Genomic DNA, 26,457 nt, shown 5'->3' with positions numbered 1-26,457 from the left:
ACTAGCCACGGGCTAGCGGACCAGTGGCTATTTCGCACACTGGTGCTACCTCTTAACAAACTTGACTCAGCCTAATTTACACACTCAGCAGTCTTTGTTGATATCCTAACAGGGAACTGACTTCATATAGTGTTTACATGGTGAACATTAATGAAACACATACATTTGAAAACTGGAAATGAACACAATAACACAAACGTGACAAACAACTTCAGATACAACAATATTAGTGCTATGCAATGAGAGTTTACATGGATTATGCAAAGTATGATACGATTATTGAGGAAATGACGTGTAAGTCAGGAAGCGACGATGTACAACTGAAAGGTGTTAAAAAAACTAATTTTAGAATCCATTCGAAACGGCAATCTAAACCAAATCGTGAAAAATTTCAAGAATCAAAGGTATCTCAGAACCTTATGGTAACAAAGTAAGTGACAACATGTATATATACATATATCAAAGCATACATTTGAATATGAAAGTCACATAAAAGTAGAAAAATATTATCACCAGGAATAGTGAGCTAGAACCGCCCCTAAGTTCCCTCACTTACAAGGTACGCTGGAATGCAACTATATGAAAGACAATAACATTCTGAGGGGCCGCTGATCATGCCTCCGATAAATGACATACTGACCATTTCTAGATATTTAAGCTCTGTGGTCATTGCTATATGTATTGGATAGTATAGCGTAGCCCAACTATTTGCTACCTAGGATGTAGCCTTATACCCCTTAATGACAGAAGCTGAATGAAATCATCAGTATTTCATTTATATGTACTGCTGGAAATGTCATGACGCTTCACCATCGATCTTTCAAAATGTTCAAACTCTTTTACTTGAAATCGCTGCATAATTCAATAAAACACATTTATCACAATCGTTTGAATAAGTAGGTGTGTAGTGCTGTACATAATCGACGATAATTAGCTGGTGTTTCATTTTAGAAGAAAACCATGAAACATATTTTGAAAACGAAAGATTGAATGATGGCTCATTGAGAACTGGTTCTGACTGGTGTCGACTAGAATAACCAGTATCTGCTTGGCTTGACGGCACAGCCCGCCCGGTCCCAGAAGTCACAGGTATGAGTGATCCTACTGAAGTGAAGGTCGGCTGGACAATCCTTGACCCATGCACGTCCCCAGTCGCAATGAATCCACAGGCTGCAGTCCCACGGGTGTGGAAATTCACCTCCCGCACCGCGCGGGCACTTGAAATCGACTTGCTCTGAAAAAAAAGAATAACATGTGTTGGTTAGGAAAACCAATGACGCTGCTTACTTCACATTCAAAATTTTAGGTTTAGGTTCAGGCGGTTACCTAAAAATCTCGTTCTCGGTGTCAGTCAAACTGGAAATTATGTCTCCTTAAACCTCAACGTATCCTTTTGATGATTTGCAGACATAACTAAATTAATGTTTTGCAGGTCTAACCGTATTTAAGTTTATCTGTTCCATAGGAGGAAACCCCAAAGCAATATAAATGTAACTTATCACCTTGTTAAAACCAATGAGACAGGGATGACCAGATTATTATTGGTTCGAATCTTGGAAACATAACTAAATCTACGACACCTTAGCCCACTCTGTGATCCATGTTGCTATGGCTACAGAAAACACTGTAAATATCTGTAAATCACAAACTATGAACAGTCGTCCTATCGATATTCATACACTATTCCCATTAATTTCCAACCTACCACATCGTCGACCCTTGGTCAGCGGTGGACACATGCAATCGACTTCTCCAAACTGGGTTAGGTAGCAAATGCCATTGGGACACCGATTGGGAGTGCAGTTGAAGTTCCGGATCTGGCAGCTATCTCCCACGTATCCATTCAAGCATTCACACCGGTAGGCGACGCTGTCAATGGGTACACACGTACCCAGGTTGCGACAAGGAGACGACTTACAGGGGCCGTCAGTGCTCAGAGGGATCTGGCAGTATTGGCCACCAAATCCCAAGGGGCAGGAACAGGTGAAGTTGAAGGGCGAATCTGGCGAGGGGGTACAGCTGCCACCATTTAGACACGGCTGGGGGCTGCAGGCGGGGGAGGTCATGTACTGGCAGTTGATTCCAGCAAATCCTCGAGGGCAGGTGCAGATGTAGCCTCCAAAGGAGAGGGATGAACACTCTCCGCCATTTACACAAGGATTACTCTGGCAGGACTCGATGCTTGATATCTGGCAGAGTAAACCGCTGTACTCACTTGGGCAGACACATCTGAATCTGCGGGGGTTGCTTGGGTCGATTTCGCATCTTCCTCCATTTTGACAATTTACAGTACTGCATACGTTGTTTGGATTTTCACATCTAGGTCCTGTAAATTCCGCTGGGCATGCGCAGGAGTACAGATTGTTTGAGAGGGTCACACAGATGCCATTGTTTTGACAAGGGTTTGTAGAACATGGTCCAACGCTGGTCTGACAGTTTTGCCCTCCAAAGCCTTGGAAACATTGACATGCGTAACCATTCACACTGCGTGGGTCTGGTGCGCATGTGCCGCCGTTCTGACAGGGATTGTTGGAACAAGGATCTGACCTGGTTTCACAGTTTCTCCCGAGATACCCAGCATTACACCGACAGCTGTACCCGAGAAGCTGGGTGACGTCATACTCGCAGTTACCGTTCTGGCAAGGATTTGGGTTACATGCACTGGCGAGAGATTGGCAGTTGGTGCCCGCGAAGTCAGGTCTGCACCTACAAGAATAACCTAATCCTGATGCAACACAGGTTCCGCCATTACTACACGGGTTCGATGAACAGGCACCTGTGATGGTCTCACAGTTGACTCCACCGTACCCGACAGAACATCGACATGAATATCCAGATCCTGATGAGATACAGTTTCCACCGTTTCTACAAGGGTTTGGTGCACAAAAGTTGATCCTGGTCTGGCAGTTTACACCCCCATATCCTGATGCACAGCGACATATATAGCCAGTGGACCCTAATGGGGAACAGGTAGCACCGTTTCTGCAAGGATTCGGGGCACAGAAGTTGGTGCGGGTTTGACAGTTAATGCCACCAAAACCAGTAGTGCATTGACATGTATATACTGTACCCGACGAAGTACATCTTCCACCGTTAGTACAAGGATTGGATGCACAGAAGTCGATCGGGGTTTGACAGTTAGTTCCCCCGAATCCATCTGAACAGACACAGAGGTAGCCAGACCTTTGGAAAGGATCACGGATACATCTTCCGCCATTTTGACAAGTGTTGGTCAAGCAAGGGTCCAATAGGGTCTCGCAGTTTGCACCTTCATAACCAGCTGTGCAGGTGCATATGTAGCCAATGTTGCTAGAAGCATCAAATCTGCATGTTCCTCCGTTTCTGCAAGGGTTGTCCCGGCAAGAGGTTGCCTCGGAGTTTTGACAGTTCTTACCTCCGAATCCTACTGGACAATTACATCTGTACTGATCAATGTAAGATGCATCAAATACGCATCTTCCTCCGTTTAAGCATGGCTGGCTGGAACAGGCATTTACCTCTCGTTCGCAGTTCGGTCCAGTAAACCCACCCAGACATAAGCACGAATAACCCGACACAAAGTCCCGCGTAACACATTCCCCTCCATTTTGACATGGGTTAGATCCACAGTTCTGTCTAATCTCATCTTCACAAGTGTCTCCAGTATACCCAGCTAAACAGCTGCAGTCAAATCCTCTTGCATTGCTTGGATCGGGGAAGCAGAACCCGCTGTTAGCGCATGGGAAGGAAGCGCACACGTGTCTCTCGCAGTACTGTCCTGTGTAGTTGTTTGGACAGCTGCAGTTGAATGATGTTGCTGAGAAGGAGAAACAGACGCCACCGTTCTGGCACAGCCCGGGTCGGCAGCTGGTCGCGATCTGACATGTTGGACCGGTGAAATTATCAGGACATTCACACGTATAGGACGACCCTTCCTGCAGACACGTCCCACCGTTGAAGCAGGCGACGCCGTTCCGCGGTGAGCAGGGTCCAAACTGACACCTCCCGCCACTGTACCCCTGGCGGCATTCACAGATGAAAGACGACCCAGAAGATCTGCATGTTCCACCATTGTCGCACGTATTCGAGGTGCATGGGTCTTGAAGTTGACAGTTGTTCCCGGTGTATCCTCGTGGACAGCTGCAGGTGTAAGATATGCCCCTTCCAATGCACGTGCCCCCGTTATTACACGGCTGTCGTGAACAGATTGAAAACGTCTGGCATTGGGGACCCGAGTAACCGGCATTGCAGTCACATGCGTAGCTGGATTCATTTAGAGCCAGGCATCTTCCATTCAAACAGGGGTTAGAAGCACAAGGGTTTCTTGAGGCGCATCTGTTTCCTACATACATGTCTGTACATATGCACCTATAGGTTTGACCACTGGCATCGCAGAAACCGCCGTTTAGACATGGGTTTGAATTACAAGGATCAGAAATCTCACAGGTTCTACCGCTGTAGCCATTGCGACATGTGCAGTTGAAGGTGTTTCTGGTGTTAGAGCATAGGCCATTGTTCCGACAGGGTGTTGTGATGCAATAATCCGTCTCTTCGCAGTTATTTCCCCTGAAGCCTGCCCTACACTGGCATGAGTAAGAGTTGATACTTGGGTTCGAGAAACATGTTCCACTATTTTGACAAGGGTTCGACTCGCAAGGCTGGTACGTTTCACAGTTGAATCCGGTATATCCAGAAGCACAGTTACAACGATAAGTAAGACCATTTGGTGAGCAAGTTCCTCCGTTTCTGCAGGGAGATGTTTCACACGTGTTGATGACTGTGCAGTTCCTACCCGTGAATCCTTGCTGACATTCACACGTATAGGTACCCCCGCTTGCTCGACAGATACCATTGTTCTGACAGGGGTTGACGAAACATGGGTTATACTCGTTGCAGGTGCGACCAGAGTAACCAGGACGACAATCACACGAGAAGGAGTTACCAATGGTGATGCAGTTTGCGTTGTTTTGACAAGGGCTAGAGCTACATCGATCTACCTGTTCGCATCTATCACCAGTGAAACCAGACGTGCAGCTACAGATGAATCTTTCGTCGTTTGAGAAGCATGCTCCACCATTTTGACACGGGTACGGTTCACAAAAATTGCGTCTTTCTGTGCAGGTAGCGCCAGTGTATTCTATTGGGCATTGGCAAGCGAATCCTCGTCCACTGGCTGTACATACACCCCCATTAGCGCAAGGGTTACTCAGGCATGGCTGGAAGTTCTCACATCTAGTTCCGGTGTAGCCTTGGGCACATATACAGCTATATCCTCTTTGGCTTGTCACAGATGGGACGCAGGATCCTCCATTAAAGCAAGGAGAGGAGCCGCACGTGTCCACGACGTCACAGTTTCTACCAACGTATCCTTGTTGGCATCTACAGACGTAGTTAACACCGTTCCTGCTGCAGACGCCATTCTCACAGGGACTGTTGTAACAAGGGTCGTATATGTTGCAGGTTGTGCCGGAGTAGCCAGGATCACATGTACACGTGAATGAGTTTCCTACGGTGTTGCATTCTCCGTTGTTGAGGCACGGACTTGACGTGCACCTGTCGATCTGGTCACATCTATTGCCAATGAATCCTCGAGGGCAGTTGCAGATGAAGTTGTCGCCATTTGAGTAGCACTCACCATTCACACACGGATTTGGTGAACAGGGATTCGTAATTTCTGGAAAGAAATGAATATGTGTGTTACCTTATAACATATGCACAAAACTGCCTCCACATTGATGGCGTTTGGATATAAACAAAATCAAATCTTAATTTAACACAATCAAATCAGACAGTCGATTATTTATATTGTTTTTGAAAGTTTGATAGTTTATTTGGATGTTTCCAGTGTGGAATTTAATCTTTAAGACAGCTGACGTGTAATGATGTACACATCATCGAAGCGTCGATAACAGAAGTTTATATTAGGATTAAGAATGAAATGAATTTCATATTTATTTGTATTAATTCCTACTTAATACAAATAAGTACTTCACTTACTTGTCTGGCAATCTTTGCCTGTGAACTCCCTTGGACACTGGCATACATAGCTGCCGAGAGTGTTCAAACACGTGGCACCATTTCGACAGGGAGACAACTCTTCACACTCGTTGATGTCTGCAAAATGGTAATATTAACTAAAAATAAAAGAAGCAATCAGTTTATGAACATAAATGGTGTATAACAGATAAACTATGGTGAAACACAATTCTCTAAGTATGCTGCTGAAAGTAAACTGATAATATGCGCAATGAATAGTTTGTTTTTAGAACCAGTTACTGTTCAAAGGTCTTCGAAGGCAAGCTAGTTAATTCTCACAGACAAATTGTTTGGTATTGTAAACAGGACACAGTGAGTATTTTACAATGTAGGTCCATGGAAGTTGCCCTTGAAGTCTTCATTAACTAACAGTGTACTTGCATATTTACGAATATTGTGATCTATGTAATATTTGAAAGTATGAGTTTGGCACGTCCATGAGTTTGTTGCTCATTCAGAGTCTTGAAGTAGTGTGAACTGATTCCGATTACAGGCAGGCATCACAAATCCCAGCGGGTACGTGGATGTCTAGAATTGACGTAGGACTACCACCAGGCTTATGTTTCTCGGTGAACACTGGTATAAGAGCAAGTATTTCGTTAATAACTATGTCTATGAACTGTTACCATCTTCACATCTGTCTCCGGTGATTCCTGGAGCACATATGCACACGAAACTGCCGATGCCGTCACTGCAGGTGCCATTGTTCCGACAGGGATTACTGGCGCAGTCATCGCGTCCTGCAACAGCACAACGTATGTCAATATAGGTGTTGAACTATCCGTATTTAAATAATCCTAAAGTGATACGTTAATCCTAAATAGATGAAGGTGGTCGATGATGGGGTTACAAAAAGTCCTGAAACATCCGTACAAACAATATAGAATCAATCAACCAACCGACCGACCGACAAATCATTCATTCAATCAATCAATCAATCAATCAATCAACCAACCAACCAACCAACCAACCAACCAACCAACCAATCCATCCATCCATCCATCCATCCATCCATCCATCCATCCATCCATCCATCCATCCATCCATCCATCAACCAACCGATCGATCAATCAATCAATCAATCAATCGAGTTCTTACCCTGACTACAGTCGTCTCCAGAGTAATCTCTGTCACAGGTACATCGGAAGGAATATCCATTTGCTGTCTGGATGGGACTGCATGATCCGCCATTAAGGCAGGGATACGTCCTGCACGGGCTCACTGCAACCGAAGGCAGGAAACATGTGAGCAAACAAACATACATATACATCAAGGAAAAGGACAATGCAGGTGAACGTGTTCACGCAGAATAGTTGAGGCGAGGTAACTGAAAACGACGCCTTGGCGGTTCTGGAAGGTTGATCATCTTGAAGGTCACAGAGGCCTGAATGAAGGCGGAAAAGGCTTTGAATGCAGACTGTAATCTACAGCAGACATTTGTTGGACAATGCAAGACAGTTATGATCACGTCTGAAGGTCATGACACCGAGCAAACCCAGTTCCAAGTCATGCATGTCGAAAGAGCCGACCGATGGGTAACAACGTGTAACATGACAACGTCACCCGAGGGCGTGGTCGCTGCTCAAAATGTTAACTGCTGGTTTCAGCTGCTCAGACTGGATTGTTCAAAGAGAAGTCTGGAACCGTGATGACTATATATTCGCTCACTCACTATAGCACGGCTACAAATAGAAAGGCATTTAATCTAAAACAATTTCAAGAGGCATTTGTTGCTAAAATAGTCTCCCAACAGTTCTGATCCACTGATTTCCTAAAACTGTGCACGGATATGAGTGAAGAACCCTTTGGCTGACAGTCTGACTGAGTGTTACAGGATTCTTCTGCTGATGGCGTATCCGGCAACCTTGTGGTAGACAGCATCGTCGTCGTAGAGCATACGATATAAAAGCAAACATATCGCATAGAGAATATGATCGTTATACGCATTGAGTAACTTTGATTATGTGCTTATAACCATCTCGTATGCTTAGTCATATGATGCATTTTTATCGCTAGGAAAGGATAAACTCAGCGAATTATTTTTATCGCCTTTGATAGTGGGAAGGATTGGCTCCAGTCAATATACTTATATTATGTACAAAACTATTACCTTCCATTTGAAATAGACATGTTGTCTGCCTTCACGATGTCTTCGTTATCTGTGAGCTACTGGTTTTCTACCGTCAGTTATCAAAGACAGCGAAACATTTATAATGTTTCATAACATGCCCTGGTTTCCCGAGGATGATCCCCCTTACCAATATAGCAGTCCTCTCCAGTGTAGTCAACAGTGCAATTCTTGGACCCAAATGCATCACAGGTGTAGGCATCGGTGTCGCGGCAGAACGTCATGCAGTTGACGCCGTAGTAGTTGTCTTGGCAGTATATCTGAAAGCAGCGTGGTATATCATGCGTATATCGATGTGGTATATGATGTATATCAATGGCATCGGTATATCGTCGTATATCGTGGTATATCAGTATATCGTGTGGTATATCATGAGTATATCAATGTGGTACGCCGTAGTCAATGTGGTATATCTTGGCATATATCAATGAAATATCATGAGTATATCGATGTGGTATATCATGAGTATATCGATGTGGTATATCATGAGTATATCAATGTGGTATATCATGAGTATATCAATGTGGTATATCATGAGTATATCAATGTGGTATATCATGAGTATATCAATGTGGTATATCATGAGTATATCAATGTGGTATATCATGAGTATATCAATGTGGTATATCATGTGTATATCAATGTGGTATATCATGAGTATATCGATGTGGTATATCATGAGTATATCAATGTGGTATATCATGCTTGAAGCAAACTGTTTCAAATATTGTTCCATGTTAACGTTGTATTGTTCCGGGAGCAGGACCATTGCCACCCAGACAAATGCTACCCGGACAATTGCCACCGGACAATTGCTACTCGGACAATTACCACCGGGACAACTGCCACCTAGGACAACTACCACCTAGGATATTTGCTACCCAGGTCAATTGCCACCCAGTTATTTTTACTATAATAGTGAGGACAATTGCCACCCCGAATTTTATGTAATTTTATTTGAGAAAATGAATGCAGGTTGTCAATAAACACAACTTTAGATGACGAAAAGTCAATGTTTTGTAATCAGCTCACTTTAAGAAATGTGTAATTAAAAATGTAATTGGGCATTTATTTGAGCAAGATTTGTCAAGTTGGTTATATGGAAGAATATGTTGCTATTTGTTATGAATTATCATGTCAAACTCAATATAAGTTGGTACAGAAACTGGATTATGTTTTTATGTTTTGGGTGGCAATTGTCCTGGGTGGCAATTGACCTTGGTGGCAATTGTCCTAGGTGGCAATTGTCAGGTTGGCATTTCTCCGGTGGTAATTGTCCGGGTGGCAATTGTCCGGGTGGCAATTGTCCTAGACCCTGTTGTTCAATGATGGTTAGATACTGTGAAGTTGTTTTGAATACAGTAAACTATGGCAACACCTCTAAAGTGCCACTAATTACAGTTCGTCATAGCCGTAGTTCGTTATACGCATTTCGACTTTATTGTATATACTATTGTTAAAAATGTGTCATATTGTGGGTTTTGTTTCAGACAGATTATCTGAGCTGTTACTTGTTTCTTGCCATTAAAAGAGACAAATATTTCCGTACAAACAGTACGCCATTTCCGAGCATGTTTCGAGAACATTTTATGGGTTTAAAACCGAGGACTGTTTAACTCTATGACTAAATAGAAGCGACAAAAGGAACCCCTGCTAAAGTCAGACGCAATTGTACGAGTCTGACGTATCATGGGCATGTGTTTATGAGTCACTATGACATAGTGATGACACCAGGTGTTTACGAAAAAGCTAGAAAAGACAAGACAATTGTTCACTAGAAAACACTGGAATCTTTGGTACGAATCCAGTAAGGAATGGGGTCGGACATAATATAGATTGTGTCATTGATGCACTTAAGTTTGAATTGTCCTACACGTGTCTGCCATATCTTTGTTAAAGTTCCACCACACCATCCTACACTTCACCGTGAATGCATTAACCAGAAACAAACAATTTTACTCTCCTACCCAGAGTTCCATGTGACCAGCCAGCATAGTACCTCTGTCACAGTCCAGAAAGATGTGACGATTCGTCACATCTTACACAGTCCATTCAATATAATGTACATATTTCTTAACTCTTTTATTTTTGACGAGTCTACACATCTAAGTAAACATCTTTGACAGAATTGTTTAGTTTCACTGAGAAAATATCCTAAAACATGTAACACTATTTCGATTTGCGCAGCGATTCTTTGTTTACATAGGTTGTACGGCTCCACGTGCCGTCATCGAAGCCGACGGAGAGCAAACGATGCAGCCAGTTTGATATCTAAATATGTATTGTCATAAACCTTACTGTCGTAGTTGTGGAAGAATATATATGTAACAATATAAAATATTGTGAAGAGCGCGCCGCAAAGCTTGCGTAAGTCCAGTCTCTTTTTATTATGACTATGCGCGTTTGTTTACAAACAAGAGAAAAAGTCCGGTCACGTGATATGCAAATTAGCCTGTGGCAGTGATGTTATGCTAAGTCATCACTGCGCCGGAGTGTGAAACAATTTCTGAGTTAAACTCGAGGCGGTGGTGTAGTCTCCTGGTTAAAGCGTTCAGTCGCCACGCCGAAGACCCGGGTTCGAAAAGAAAAGGCGTGTACTGAAATATTATACAATGTGAACACCAAGGCTGAGCTGTAGGGATAAATGAAGGGACATAAACCATTGAAGAGATGAAGTCAAATGTTTCGAGTAATTTGCCGGTGCCCATTACATACTTCCGAGACAACTGAACCTCTAGTGAACAGCAATTGTAGAAAAAACACAGTTTGGCTGGTGTTGCACGTTTGAGATTTAGAGGAAAATAAAATTCATAAAATTATAAAATTAAATTTATAATGCCCTTTGAATCGCGAGTTGACATCATGATCCCCGCCATTTTGAGATAGTCGGGTTTGATGTAGTGGTGTTCCGATTAATTGAAATAATCGAAGATTGATCACAGTGACCAAACGACCAAGCAATCGATCACATTTTCTCATAATCGAACATAAACGATTTTGGAACTACTGTTTTAGTCTTTGAAATACTTGACAATGGAACATATCTTAGAAGTTGTCAGGGCATGAAAACGTGTTTAATTCTTAGAAAACTCACTTCACTAACTGAAAAGCCATGACTGAATATTTCTTGAAGAAATGTTCATGATATATTAGTCATCACTTTAAAGTAGCAAGTTGCATCATGTTATACATATCTGCAATAACAACCTGGATAGGAAAATCTGAAAAATGACGCTAACCAATTTTTTTCGATGATTGTTCGTTGGTAATGAAGCAATCATCAATTGTGAGATTTCAACCAATTCCTAACACTAGTTTGATGTATGTATAAAGACCGATAGCTGATCATGGCGGTTGATGTACTTACCCGTGCGTTTATGAAGAGATCTATCTGTGCAGTATTTCGCAATGACGGGATAGACACAAGCGTCTCAAAGCCTGACGATGTATACACGCTCCTAGCAACATCCAGGCCTGAAATATCACAACATTCAACTTTACTCGGTCTACATGGGGGGTGCCCGCCGAAGATGGGTACAGAGTGCAGTCACGACCTTCCCACATCACAGCAGGATATGGTGCAGAAAAAAGAATCATAATGATCCTGGTAAGCAAGAACGAGCTTGAAACCTGAAAGTTATTACTGACTGAATTGTAGGTTTTACCAATTTGGTATACATAGTATGTAATTCACTAGATCTTGATACATGCTAACCTTCTTCGGCCACAATAGCAAGGACATCTCAAGGACATCTCAAGGACCAGGGTATTCAGATATGTGTTACACCAGCATGTTGCATTATGTAAGCATATCTGTTTTTTTACGCCGATTTTAGCAATATTCCAGCAATATCACGGCGGGGGACACCAGAAATGGGCTTCACACAATGTGCCCATGTGGGGATTCGAACCTGGTCATGACGAGCCAACTTTAACCACTAGGCTTCATTATGTAAGCATATCTGTTATTATGTTACTTTACAGCCCAGGCAGAGGTTGAAGGTATGGCCCATATCTCACGTTATCCACGCTCTACAGAGATACCGTTTCAAATACAATCTGACTTCTAATAGTAGAACATTATAAATGTTATTACATCTCTATATTTCGTCATTTTGCAAGAATGATATAGAAGACTGAACATTTCCAAATATGAAATCCGAGAAAGAGAATAAATTTGTTCCATTGGGATTTGTCAATGTTTGGTGTTTCAATTAAAAAATATGTTGTTTCTTTTCGATTAAGTGCCATTATACTTAGGTTTCATTGTGTGCAGTGTCTAAGATATAAAATGATATGTCTGACATTGATCTCTCTTGGCCTGTGGATTGCTGTTTGTAGTTCCAGCTGTTATAAAAAATGCTTTAAAATACTGTGAACCAGACAATCCAGTGATTGATATTATGAACAAACAGTGAATGTTGACACATCATCACCGATCCTGTCCACCCGAACCATCAAGTGGTCTCTCGCGACCAGCATATGTCACTAGGACCAATTCTATACACGTGTGTCTAGTTCTTCACCCACTTGTCATGTCCATGGTGAAGTCCCCGATCAGTATCCTGCTGGATCCGACATTGTCCACAACCTGAACTCTCATCATAAGGTCCTGAAACAATATCACAATTACAAGGTGTCATGTACCCAATTGTAGGCTCTTTTGCTCCGATATTCATATGCTGATCTCTACTTGTTCAAGACTGAGGAAATATCTTATGCCTCTTTATGGAATATAGTCATGTTGGTTTGTGTGGTGGATGTATTTGGTTTGTATAGTGAATGTATTTGGTTTGTATCATTGATGTATTTGGTTTGTATCATTGATGTATTTGGTTTGTATAGTGGATGTATTTGGTTTGTATCATTGATGTATTTGGTTTGTATAGTGGATGTATTTGGTTTGTATCATTGATGTATTTGGTTTGTATAGTGGATGTATTTGGTTTGTATCATTGATGTATTTGGATATATTTGGTTTTGTATCATTGATGTATTTGGTTTGTATAGTGGATGTATTTGGTTTGTATCATTGATGTATTTGGTTTGTAAAGTAGATGTATTTGGTTTGTATAGTGGATGTATTTGGTTTGTATCATTGATGTATTTGGTTTCCATGGTGGACGTATTTGGTTTGTGTGTTGAAAGTATTTGATTTGTGTCGTGTATGTATTGGATTTGTGTGGTGTATGTACTGGATTTATGTGTTGAATGTATTGGCTTTGTGTGGTGGATGTATTCGTGGTGTCTGCTGGGTGTATTGGATGTGTGTAGTGAATGTACTGGGGATGTGTGGTGGATGTATTTGTGATGTGTTTTGAATGCATTGGATTTGTGTGCTGTATGTTTTAGGTTTGTGTGGCGTATCTATTGGATTTGTGGGATTGATGTATTCGTGATATCTGGTGGATGTGTTGATTTTGTTTGGTGAATATATTAGGTTTGTCTGGTGTATGTTTTGGGTTTGTGTGCTGTATTTATTGGAATTGTGTGGTGTATGTATTCGTGTTGTCTGGTGGATGTATTGAGTATGTATGGTATATGTGTTGGGTTTGTTTGGGGGATGTTTGGGATTTGTGTGGTTGATGTATTCGTGATGTCTGGAATATGCATTTTAAGTGTGTGTTGAATGTATTGAATTTGTGTGGTTGATGTATTGGATTTGTGTGGTGCATGTATTGGATTTGTGTTGTGAATGTATTCGTGATGTCTGGTGTATGTATTGGAAGTGTGTGGTGAATGTATTGGAATTGTGTAGTTATGCAATTTTTGAATGCTTGTGATACAGTTGTTTCTATTGGCTAAAAGAGAAATCTATCTATAAGGATGTAGTGTTATTCGAGGTCCGCATCTGATATAAAGCAGGTTAGCGGAGAATGAACCATTCTATCAGATGTTATCTCAAGTGGTAGATTGATGTTCAAGTAAGGTTAATCCTCCTAAATCCAAATGTCTCAAGATGTCGTATGTATGTATGCCAATTGTATTGCAATGGATTAAATAAGAATATACATGATATATACTGAATTAAAACGTCCCCAAGTCCATCTTACATTTTGACGCACAGGTGTAACCCCATTAGTGTAATATCACATTTAACATTGAAAACGTTAACTGGGAAATATGACATCAAGACTGTCATCTTACAATGATGATTATGCTCAAACAGTAAATTGCTCATAACATACAGTGGTCCCAACTTCCATGTTGAGAGATCATGTGCCACTTACCCCGAGCCCATTTTCCTCTGTAATGAATTGAGATCCTGATCGTCTTAAAACAGGGCCAGTTCCTGAAATCAAATTAGATATACATCAAGACTTTCATCTTTTCGCATCATAAATAATTATTATCAAAATCGATTATGCTATAAAAACTTAGCAGTAGTCGTGAAGCCACCCATTGTTAAGAAATGATAGCGACAAACACCTTCCACATCAACAAATAATTCCTGCTAAAAGCAGAGTCGATTGTACAATTCCGACTATATAATGAACATGTGCTTGTTGTTTAACGCCGAACTCAGCAATATTACAGCTGTATGACGACGTTCTGTAAATAATCTTGTCTTGACCCAGACAATCCAGTGACTGGCATCATGGGATACGACAGAGCATGTGTTAATGAATCACTGACAATTATTGCTGACACCAGGTGTTCCTGAACAGGTGAGTGTTTCCTGCCCCATCAGTGGCAATCGTCATAAACATGTGCAAAGGCTAGTCAAATATTCAACTGAAAAAGATGTTAAACGTCAAAATAGGGAATTGCATCGGACACAGGTTTTGTCTCTGATACATCACATTGAAATGAACCATAATAACCCTTTGAAAGCATTACTGAGACCTTGAATGTTCTAACTTTGATCGAACAACTTATGAGTCTTGGTAAAAAGCGCAGACTCGATTGTACCTCAATAGTTGTGAAATATAAACGCTGGTTGGAGCTGTTGAAATATATCTTGACATAAAATCACCCCTTTTCTCATACAGAAACAAGAAACACATGAGAATGTCTCACTTGTTTCAATCATTCCAAGATCAGGCGGGTAAATCAGAGGAATGGAATTGGCCATTTGACAGTTATTTACATCAGATCATCTATATACCTGAAGATGGAGTTAAACTTTTTGACAAAATTACCTTGTGCTTTTGTCCTCTCAACCCGAGCAGGAATTCTGATTTATAAAGAAACAGATCCACAAGCAGGGCGGCTACTACTACTACTACTACTGCTGCTGCTGCTGCTGCTGCTGCTGCAGTTACTACTACTATTACTACTACTACTACTTTGGCTGCTGCTTTTACTACGGCTTATAGCTTATTTGTTATGTGTTCTGTGTACAGACGTTTCCATACATTATCAAAAACATACTTCTTGTTAGGTTAAACTTAAGTGTGAAATAACGTCACAAACAATCTTTAAAGTTAAAAATGTTGATCCAGCAGCCAGTGGTGCACTATTGAATTACAAATTATGAACGTGAGAAAATCGGAAGTGCCTCTACAAAAACGCGTTTAAATAAGACGCACCTTTGGTGTCGGCTGTCGCATCTTTGGCATCCTATCTCCATCTGGCCATATGCTTAAATTGACTGCCACGCCAAATACAATACTGGATTGAGGAAGCAAACAGACGTTGCCAACCGCCGAACGTAAAGGATTTCAAACGTTAATTCGCTAGTCTGATGTGTCGTTTGTGACACCTGCTGGTGCAAATTCCGTATTCCACATGCTCTACGATTCTCACTTTTTAAGTCAACATCAAACGCTGACTCGAGATGTGATGATGCTGGTGATGCAGAGGGTAATGTGAAAGGACGAGTTTTAGAAGGAAAACAACTTCTAAGCTGAAAGGTTACTTGGCAATGAATGCAAATAATAGTTCAACTAGAATATTTATACAATTAATTTTTTAAACGTATTTTATGGTAATATATGTTTTTTTTTTATAATTATGCATGGACACCTGGAGGAAAAGGTTGAGACACGTCACATTTAAGGCCGGTCTGTCGACAGGATGAAATCTGCCCACTCCAACAACCAGCACATACAAGTGAGTGAGTTTAGTTTTAACGCCGCTGTTAAAATATTGCAGCTATTTCCAGAAATGGGCTTCACACACTGTACCCCCTGTGGGGAATCGAACCCGGGCCTTCGGCGTGACGAGCGAACGTTTTAATCACTAAGCTACCTGACCCTCACCATACTTGAAGACACATCCAAGTTTATTTGTACTTTAAATACTTTAAGTACTTTAAATGTCATGGTAAAAAGACAGAAGTCACTGGGTCCAACAAATGCACCCCAAGTCCTTTCTCGAAGGATATAGGTTGTCGTGAAGTCTCTCGCCGCCATGCAAATACTTTTCTCATTAGGGTGGCATAGGAAGGCGCGTCCTTCCCTATCACATCTTAATGGATGCTGTCTCGTATTAAGTCCCTTCTCAGCAAGTACTTGATCACTGCACGTTCCTCAAGTTTGTTCTTTTTCCGAAGGTCACAGACCTCCTTGACTTGTGACAGCGAAACATTTAGCTCAATTGTCTTAATGCTTCTGTTGATATTCATCTTTTACATCATGCAATGTCACAACAAACGTTTGTGAGGCTCGGCTAACCCACGTATCTTATCTTATCCCGAGAGAGGTGGAGGTTTTGCTTATAAGCATTTTAGTATTACGTAATATTGAACTGTTATGGATATGTCCAAACATAATGGATGAGTAAGTGCAATAGAATTTCAGTTATCATGACGTGTCAGCTTTTTCGGGTGGCGATGGGGTAGCCTAGTGGTTAAAGCGTTCGCTCGTCACGCCAAAGACCCGGGTTCGATTCTTCACATGAGTACAATGTGTGAAGCCCATTTCTGGTGTCCCCCGCCGTGATATTGCTGGAATATTGCTAAAAGTGGCGCAAAACCATACTCACTCACTCATTCAGTTTTTTCGTGGGACGAAATCCCAGACTGAGCCTGCTGGTTAGATCGTAGACCTTTCCTTTACCAGCACGACATGGGGCTAATTCAAGGATCAGGGAAAATGGGAATTCGAAGCCATGATCACCGGATCCTGGCATTGAACCTCGCAAATAGCAACTTGCAGCCTCTTAGTCCACTACATGTATCCCCTAGTGATAATTTATAATAGAAATAGAACATCATCACTACATAAGGTCAAGTTTCAATACTGTTTCAAAGAAACTTCAAAGTACAGCTATCTGTTCATTTGTCAACTTCCGTCTTACTCTGTATCTTAAAACGAGACTTTCTCATCTCCGATCTTCCGCTACAGATCAGTCATAGGGGCCATTTTGGACACAGAATTAGGTCATAGTGAGACTTGGCATTTGTCTTGAAATTAACACACGCCTGTCCAAAAGTCTTTCTTTAAATGCCGTAGACTTCACCGATTTCATGATAGGATGCGACATATTACCACCCAATTGGGAACTAGTCCTTCAAGAGCTAACTGTGACCCTCCACAAGGCCGTAGGCCCTTCAGAATGTGTTCCTTGTCCACGACATAGAGGGGAGAAAAAACCTTGATTATTTACAAACATAATAGCCACTCCTTGTCAACTTGATAAACAGAATCCCACGATAAAGAAACATGGCTTTGGGATTACCCTGTGGATTATATTCTTTAAATCAGACTTGGTTAATCTTTTGGTTAATCTACAAACATCTGGAAATGCTTGTCCTGTCCGCCTGTAACTCTTTTCAAATTTGAGAAGATTTGTAGAAAGGTTTGAGAATGGTGTTGTTAGCTGTAGAAGAAAACAGTAGCGATGAGCGTATTTAAGCAGGTCCTGCTGACTTGGTCCCTGTCCGTGGTTACTTTAACACAGAGGTGTCAATTCTTTTGGCTTGTTCCACCACAGCAGCGGAAAGGTGAAACGCGAACAAGCTGAGTCGTACTTAGACTCACTCTTTTTAAAATGTTATTTTCGTAATAAGTGTCTATATTTACCATGTTTCTCAACCCTTACTATATATTTCTGGAACTGACAGGAATTTTCGAATATTCCCACATAAGTGAATAAGAAGGAAGTTTTTAGGTTCAAATGCATGACATTTGAAAATAAATTGTTTAGGATAATGCTTAGATCTTTTGAAGCTTATGTGCAAATGGCGTATTTTCATGTTTCCAGGTATAATTTAATAAGACTACCCAAACCACATCGTAAGTTGATGTTTTATTGTCAGAATATGGGTATCACTGAACGTTGCCTTGAACAACATGCCAGCAGCATTATGCCCGTATCAGCACTAATCCACTGTACCAATGTAGATTCTTGAACACACGTCTCAGAAGTCATGAATGACAGCTGTAAACTATCCCGCCTTCAAGCAATGAAGCGTTGTTCCATTTTGTAAAGACGCAAATGCACGAACCTGAATTCATCCAGTTTGCAATATAGACACACTTTATGGATTGCAACTTCTTTATTTGGTGAGAGCGCGTTTCGATACAGATCCGTTGTCAAGCAGGACAACGGTACAACAATCTATATCGAAACGTCGCTCTCACCAAATAAAGAAGTTTTATTCCATAAGGTTTGTCTATATTGTACTTTCCAACTTCTAAAATGCCACTCAAAGAAGTCATCTGTCAATTGTGTGTGATGCAATGCTCCTACGAATACACGAGCTAGTATTTTTATCAAAACCCGTCTTGAAGGTCCATTGACCCAAACCCTTCTACTGTTAGCTGCATTCGTAACTTTCATACCACTCACTGAAATGAACTCTATGTATTATAATGCATGTATGTCACGCCTTATCATGCCATACTATGTTCTACTGCATTCAATGCATGCAAGAAAGTTCATGGACATTTGTCGCTGTCATTTTGTCATATCTCATGGTCATATGTTCGTTTGGAGGTGTCGTCATTTTAGGTATTTTTTATATTATAGTTTCAGAATTTCTAGTATATATAAAGGTCACACACTAGAGAATAACTCTATTTTCCTCCAAAACAGATTCCGTTGCGCGTAAATGGCGAAATAGCGGTGACAGTTATGTGAATGTCTCCTAACATCAGTGCTGACACCAGGTGTTCATGTAAATTTAAACATGTCTTTTAAAGTAGCTGTAAGAAGTAATCGCTTCTTATCCCAAATTTGATTTTTTAAATATATCTAAGCATTTTCAAGGAGATTACTATTTTCTCCCTTGAATGAATCAAAACAATTCAGAAGACTGGACACTAAGACGAGCGGAAGTCTTGTAGTGTGTCGCACCAGTAGGCAGCATGTCTCGCACGGCTCTGCAATGTCTGAACAAGTGATTTGCACGTATTTCATAGAAAATCAATCTTTTTTTCATTGTAAAAATGTGTGCAAAGTCACTTACCGACAGTCAAAACAGCCACGGAAAACATTATATTTGACATTGTAAATACCGAAAAAACATTGCAGGTTCCGGTAATGAGTGTTTGACTGGCAAACTACAGGCACCTGTCAGACAGTAGGAAATAGGATGTATTTTTTGGCATTTGCTATTGAAGTAAAACAAATCTAACCGAAAACGTGTTTCCTTCCGTTTTGGGGACAAATGTCTGGAATCCCTGACTAACGTATTTACAAGTAAATGCGCTTCAACGTCTAAACACAATTTCTAGCCATTTCTAAACGTCTGTTGCATCCCTAACATCTGATGTACGTGTTCTGCATGTCCTGCAAGAGCTTCCGGTATGGAAGTCATTTTGATTACCACATCAAAGAAGGGTTTCGTTCACCAATCAAAAGAATTTCAAAGTTGTAGCCATCTTTATGCCGTATCCCAGGACTGGGCCGAGTTGGATGAGACGAATATCTTACTGGAAGCCCATATGTTACGAGAGATTTACTTCCTTGAAGGACAAACTTTGTAGACGATTTCCTGCCAGGAACATATCGTGAAGTATGTGAAGATTAAAATGCTGACATATTTTGCGCGTGTCAAACATACCACGGAAACGTTGTTGTTTTTCACGAATGACGTAATGTATTTGAACTCCATGGTGTACAACGTCGACATATCCTTACACAGGTATCTTATGAGGAGAGAACTTGGCAGTTTTATGAAAGAGAGGTATTACATGTATTAAGGCGAATGTTAGATGATCCATTCACAACGTATGCAATACGTGAACTTTTGTGGAATCCCTGAAGTCAGCCTGACTTATGATATGACGTTGATAATGCCAGTCAAATCTTGGACAAATATGTAGGTGATGAGTAAATATACCAGGGTCATTAAGTGTGGTGGCTGTTTTTAGCATATGGAACTATTTGAGTAAGCGAATCCTAAGCACAAAAATGGCTTTGTTCATTGTATATATATTATATATATATACAATATCAGCTAAAAGATCTCTAATTTTCGTCAAAATCTCATAATATTCCGTGGAAGTGCGGAGAACGAAGACTATGGCTCCAAGTTACCTACACTTGTAAAAGACTAATACCAGCCCGTGTACAATCAAGTCTAGACTAATCTATCCAGTGGTTATTATGACTGCCGTGACCGCCATGATATGTTACCACGCTATAACCCACCCGATCCATGGCGCCTCTTGTAACAAGCACAGGTTGATATGAACCTATCCGCACTTAGAATCCATACATCCACACGTTCAGTCCTATACTCTGTGGCCTAATTACCCCAGTAGAACATTCTGGAAAGTTCCATAAACCACCATAGAAAGGGTGTCAACAATTCAAAACGGTATTCCATTACCCCACGTGTAACCAGCTTGAAAACACGTTCATAGAGTTCAAGCTGGTACTATACAGTTCAATTATCCCAATACTTCATCCTAGTTAGTTCAATAAACTACCCTAAATAGTATTCTGTTTGATGACAATACAAGGCAATGAGTACATTCCGACATGGGAAACGCCATGCACACATTAAATCTTCAAAATATACCTATTCGGGATCCTAGAATAGTTAGTCGCCTCCGAAAATGTCACTAACAAACAGCTGAGGTTTTCGTGAATGTGTCCGCAAAGAAGACGTGTTGAACACAATGCCGGAAGTTCCTCCTTTTCTACCTTTATAAAGCGAGAAATATTTATCACCATGACAACAATGGGGGTAAATGCCGTTAAATGCCTGAAATTTTGCGTTCAATTTACAATCTGAGCTGATGAATGACGGCGATGCTCTGATAAAACAACCGCGCTCTCCATCAAATTAAAGGTGAATCTCGCGAGAACAGACCGGCGTCCGCCATGTTTGTTGAGGGATTATGAGTATGGCCGTAAAAGCTGACTCTTAATCTGGTCAATACGAAAGCTATCAATCGTCAACTCTATTTGGTTGTTTGTGGCGAATCCCGACAGGTTCTTGCCAGATATTTAGAAATGTTCAAAAGAAATGGGGATTTGAGGATTTGAAAAGATTTTGTGATACAACAATGACGTAATGTTGGAGAAGGGAAGGCGCCGTGTTGGTTGTGAGAAGATACGAAGTAGGTGGCGTTTAGTGGAAGAAAGTAGGGCAGCTCTAACACAGGTGTGGATACTAAATACACTATCACGAACCACCCAGTGTATCCACGTTCAATTAATCATCTTCAGACTATAAGAATGTCCACCCCTTGAGACGTTCAAACACTGGTATTTTCTGTCACAAATTACTGGATATTATATATAGTTGATTGGTGGAATTCATTTTCTTGAGATATTGTCAGTAAATATTTCCTAACGCCCAAAATTTGATACAATAAAAATACAACCTGTAGAATTATGTTTTGTGCTACTGTGTCTCCGCGAAGGATGGAGGGAAGAAATGAATGAATTTACGCCCATAGCTTAAACTGATCTGTATGATACAGCCCTGTACGGCTGAGGGGTCTGTACTGTACGCTGTTGGAGCGAGTAATTTGATTCAGTTATACAGTTGTTTTTCAATACAGTAAAACTAGATCTATAACCGACAGCTTTTGTCTGTGAGGCCTTTCTGGGTATTTTTCACAGAATATTTAACACAAAACTTTTAGTTTTGATACAACAAGCTTTTTAAACGTACACAATGTTAGATTATACAGATATTTGTTTTATACACGCTTTGGGCATGAGGAATATAATTAGCTCTATATAGATGCACATATTATTTAGGATTATATTATCATGTATATTTCTTTAGAAATTGTTCAACAGTATTGCCATTCCAGACAAACATGAGGTATTTCAGGGGATATCCAATAAATTGAAATTCTTCAAATCACGGTCAACGTTGACATAACAGGTTCCCCACGGTCATCAAAACTCCCTAACTGAAAATAGTGAGAAAGTAGTTTTCTAAGGGGAAGTTTGAAATTCCAACATCGTATAGTGCCTACACGCATTTTCCCAATCCAGACATTTGTTGGAACAAACAGGCCAGGCCTGCAAGAAAGAGCAGCAATAACAATTATAACTAATTTGAAATTGTCACGAACGGAAAGAGCGTTGACAAGGGGACCAATTTAGGCAGCATGGTGTTTAATTTACAAGAGAGCTTCAAACTAGTTGTGTATGTAGCAAGCTAGCGTTGTGTACGAGACCTGGCGAGATGTTTGCCCTTCATATTAGACCCAGTTCCCCATCACACAACGCTCGGCCAAAACCAACTCGACTGGCCGTGCGAATGCTTGTACCATGTCGAAGGCGGTTGTGTCCGCTTGAAATTCCAGAGTCTTCCAACGTATTGCCCACAGACTCTATTGTTTTCTGATATTGGCAGAGACGTGTCTCTTGTAAATTGAATTAATTCACGCGTCCTTACAATCTGTATACCGCACAGACGTGTTGGAATTACAGTACTATCTGTACATCTATTACACGTAGGTAAGAAGTACAGTCATTGGTTACTTATTATAATTCCGAGAAAACGATTGCGAACATGTTGAATATCTAATGACAAGAGAAAACCAGCCGGACATCCACTCTCCTTGTAAGCCAATACATATGTTTGTCCACAGAGTACTGGTTACTTGGATAAAATGGAAACAGACAACAGGAACGATTAATTGTATTCACATGAGCGCTATTCCAGTACCACCAATGGGTCAGGAAACACCTGGTGTCATCATTATGTCGTAATCGTTCAGTGGACTCGGCTGCTGTCAGAGATTTCTTATGACTGTGGACATTTTACTCGCTTTCATTACATTGTACAATGTATTGTATGATTCGATTTCGTTCGGAATAGTTTTGTGATTCTACAGTAATAATGTCAATGGTGAAAGCACATTATGTCCATCTTATCGGACCTCGGTTCGTTTGTTTGTTTAAAGCCGCACTCATGAATATTTAAGCTAATAATCGAGTCTGGATCAAACAATCCAGTGAGCAACAGCATGAGCATTGCTGTTCGTACATTGGGTAGTTGACGTGTGTCTGACCACCCAATCCCGTTAGTCGTCTTTTACGACAAGCATGGGTTGCTAAAGACCAATTCTAACCCGGATCTGTGTGGGTTTGTACATAATGTAACTTTATTGTGCTGTTTCCACTAGTAACTCTTCTTAGCATTTTCTACCAGGTGACTAATACACCTTTATTTATGTCTCAAATACTGTTATATTGGCATCTGTGTTATATTGGCATCTGTGTTATATTGGCATCTGTGTTATATTGGCATCTGTGTGTGTTATATTGGCATCTGTGTGTGTTATATTGGCATCTGTGTTATATTGGCATCTGTGTTATATTGGCATCTGTGTTATATTGGCATCTGTGTTATATTGGTGTTATATCATCTGTGTTATATATTGGCATCTGTGTGTATATTGGCATCTGTGTTATATTGGCATCTGTGTGTGTTATATTGGCATCTGTGTTATATTGGCATCTGTGTTATATTGGCATCTGTGTTATATTGGCATCTGTGTTATATTGGCATCTGTGTTATATTGACATCTGTGTTATATTGGCATCTGTGTTATATTGGCATCTGTGTTATATTGGCATCTGTGTTATATTGGCATCTGTGTTATATTGGCATCTGTGTTATATTGGCATCTGTGTTATATTGACATCTGTTATATTGGCATCTGTGTTATATTGGTGTTATATTGACATCTGTGTTATATATCTGTGTTCTGTGTTATATTGGCATCTGTGTTATATTGGCATCTGTGTTATATTGGCATCTGTGTTATATTGGCATCTGTGTTATATTGGCATCTGTGTCATATTGGCATCTGTGTCATATTGGCATCTGTGTTATATTGACATCTGTGTTATATTGGCATCTGTGTTATATTGGCATCTGTGTTATATTGGCATCTGTGATATATTGGTATCTGTGTTATATTGGCATCTGTGTTATATTGGCATCTGTGTCATATTGACATCTGTGTTATATTGGCATCTGTGTCACTGACAACGAATGAATGGAAGCGACTAGCTCAGCATAAGATATCTATTTGTTTCATTAGCAATGGATGTCATTCTTCGGTACCGAATTGTTAACTGCTTAATATAATGTTATTGAGTGCATCATATTGATAGCCAGTGAAATACCAAGCTGAGACTAATGTTGCTATTTATCTTGATCTATACACATCCGTGTCAAATATATAGTTTGAAAAAGTGCACACATTTGGTATTCAGTTTTGCAAGGTATTTTGTGAAAGTTGATTCATATATTGATAGGAATAGTGATAACTGTCTGCTCCTTGTTTACGTAAATAATCATTAAAGCGAAAATAACATTTTGCTGTTTAAATGATTTCCATAAGTTAAGGAATTTGTAACGTCTGCTTCTTGATAGAAAATGATACCTGTTTCGTGGCTGAGAATATCCGACTACCATTCTCATTTTCCTGCCAAAGGAAACGATTAGGAGACAAAGTACAGATTTACGCATAAAGCGCGTTTCTCCATTAAATAGCTTTGGATTGATAAAACTAGCTGAATCAACTCGCTGGCAAGATTTGAGAGAAAATGCAAAGATAACGTTACTCAGTCGAAACGCTCAAGGTTAAAATATAAAAAATAACTTAGTCAACAAGAAGTGTTTTTTGTTAAAATAACATTTATTTTGACATCCACTAGCTAATTCCTGCCCACACAATTGTCAGAAAAAGCCAGCTCTGACCCAGGACTCTCCGTAGCCTCTTTTCAACAAATCCAATCAAGCGAGCTCAAAGCAACCGCACAGCTGACCAAATCAAAGACGCACCCTTGTCGAGCCACAGACAGGTGATAAGAAGAATAATCGCGCAGATCCGGAAGTGAGGAATGGCGTGTTCGGTTAGAAACTCGTGTCAAGAAGACCTTGTAGGACGATCGGTGAACTACTTTTTAGGAAATGAAAATAGAATCTATCGACATAAAATAGCTGTTTAAGCATCAACATGGGAAGTATTTTGGAATGTGCTAAACGTGGCCTGATCGGATTTAATGAGCACTTTTTCATGACAAGACTGGTGGTGTTTGCGGGGGATTTAGAGTGAATATCCGCTTTTAAAAGGGCTCATTCGTGCGGATATGCAAGCATCTGCCAATTTTCGCATATTTAGTCAGGTAATCTTCAATAATGGTTAAACGTTTACATATTAGACTGCACATTCCTAATTTGTCAATTCGAATCATGTATATTCGAGTCATAAACAGTTACCAGATACATTTCAGAGAATTTTAGAACATATTTCATATACTTTTATCAAGCATTTAATCCAAGGTATGCATACAGTGGGTAACGTTTAACAAAGCAATCATTAATCCCTTAACATTAATTAGTTTCCTAATGAAATACAAAGATGACTTTCTATATCAATGCATATCATCGATATTGGAGAATATATATAACGTAAGTTTCAACTCATATGTCATAATCAATTAAAACTATTTTGTTAAAAAATAATTACAAGTACATATATTTTTATATTATTTTTATCATTACTTATTTTATTCATTTAGGACCTTTCGTGTTCGGTGTCAGTCGAGCAGATTCTTCACCCAACCCTTCAGTACAGACTCTCCCGGACGCACATACCACAACACACCCAGCGCCTTCCATGGCCTCCTCACATTCAGCTTACCAGTCCTATTTTGGATCCAAACATGGCAACTTGGCGATAATATTTACGTGACACGTGTTATTCCTTTCAGGAAGCTAAGGCGCATGTCTTATGCTCTTATTTGGCAGAAGCTAATCAAGACTTTAAGGGCATAAGACCTCATCATATCCAGAGCACCGAATTCAACGTAAATATAAGCAACTGTTAATCTTCTGAAAATCTTGCCAGATGTGAGTTTTAACAGGTTGCTCTCAACGGCTAATTTGTTGCATGTATTATATGTTTAGCAAACAGGAAAATGTAGTAACTTCT

The 26,457-nt window shown here is 40.4% G+C and overlaps 1 protein-coding gene across 1 annotated transcript in view; it reads right to left on the bottom strand.

The window, feature by feature from the left end:
* Positions 1 to 1,028: 1,028 nt before the first annotated feature.
* Positions 1,029 to 26,457, bottom strand: part of LOC124262672 (fibropellin-1-like) — a 54,391-nt gene continuing 28,962 nt past the window's right edge. Inside the window, exons 3-14 of the mRNA XM_046697179.1 lie at positions 14,374 to 14,435; positions 12,674 to 12,755; positions 11,511 to 11,617; positions 8,274 to 8,403; positions 7,114 to 7,236; positions 6,642 to 6,755; positions 5,977 to 6,093; positions 5,210 to 5,653; positions 3,395 to 4,078; positions 2,522 to 2,706; positions 1,706 to 2,189; positions 1,029 to 1,234 (exon numbers count right to left, since the gene is read on the bottom strand). Coding sequence (XP_046553135.1) covers positions 1,029 to 1,234; positions 1,706 to 2,189; positions 2,522 to 2,706; positions 3,395 to 4,078; positions 5,210 to 5,653; positions 5,977 to 6,093; positions 6,642 to 6,755; positions 7,114 to 7,236; positions 8,274 to 8,403; positions 11,511 to 11,617; positions 12,674 to 12,755; positions 14,374 to 14,435 — 2,738 coding nt within the window. The remainder of the gene's footprint in view (positions 1,235 to 1,705; positions 2,190 to 2,521; positions 2,707 to 3,394; positions 4,079 to 5,209; positions 5,654 to 5,976; positions 6,094 to 6,641; positions 6,756 to 7,113; positions 7,237 to 8,273; positions 8,404 to 11,510; positions 11,618 to 12,673; positions 12,756 to 14,373; positions 14,436 to 26,457) is intronic.

Source organism: Haliotis rubra, unplaced genomic scaffold, assembly GCF_003918875.1.
Source record: "Haliotis rubra isolate DU_JTF1 unplaced genomic scaffold, ASM391887v1 Scf85, whole genome shotgun sequence".
Classification (NCBI taxonomy): domain Eukaryota; kingdom Metazoa; phylum Mollusca; class Gastropoda; order Lepetellida; family Haliotidae; genus Haliotis; species Haliotis rubra.
This window is presented reverse-complemented; position numbering and strand designations above follow the sequence as displayed.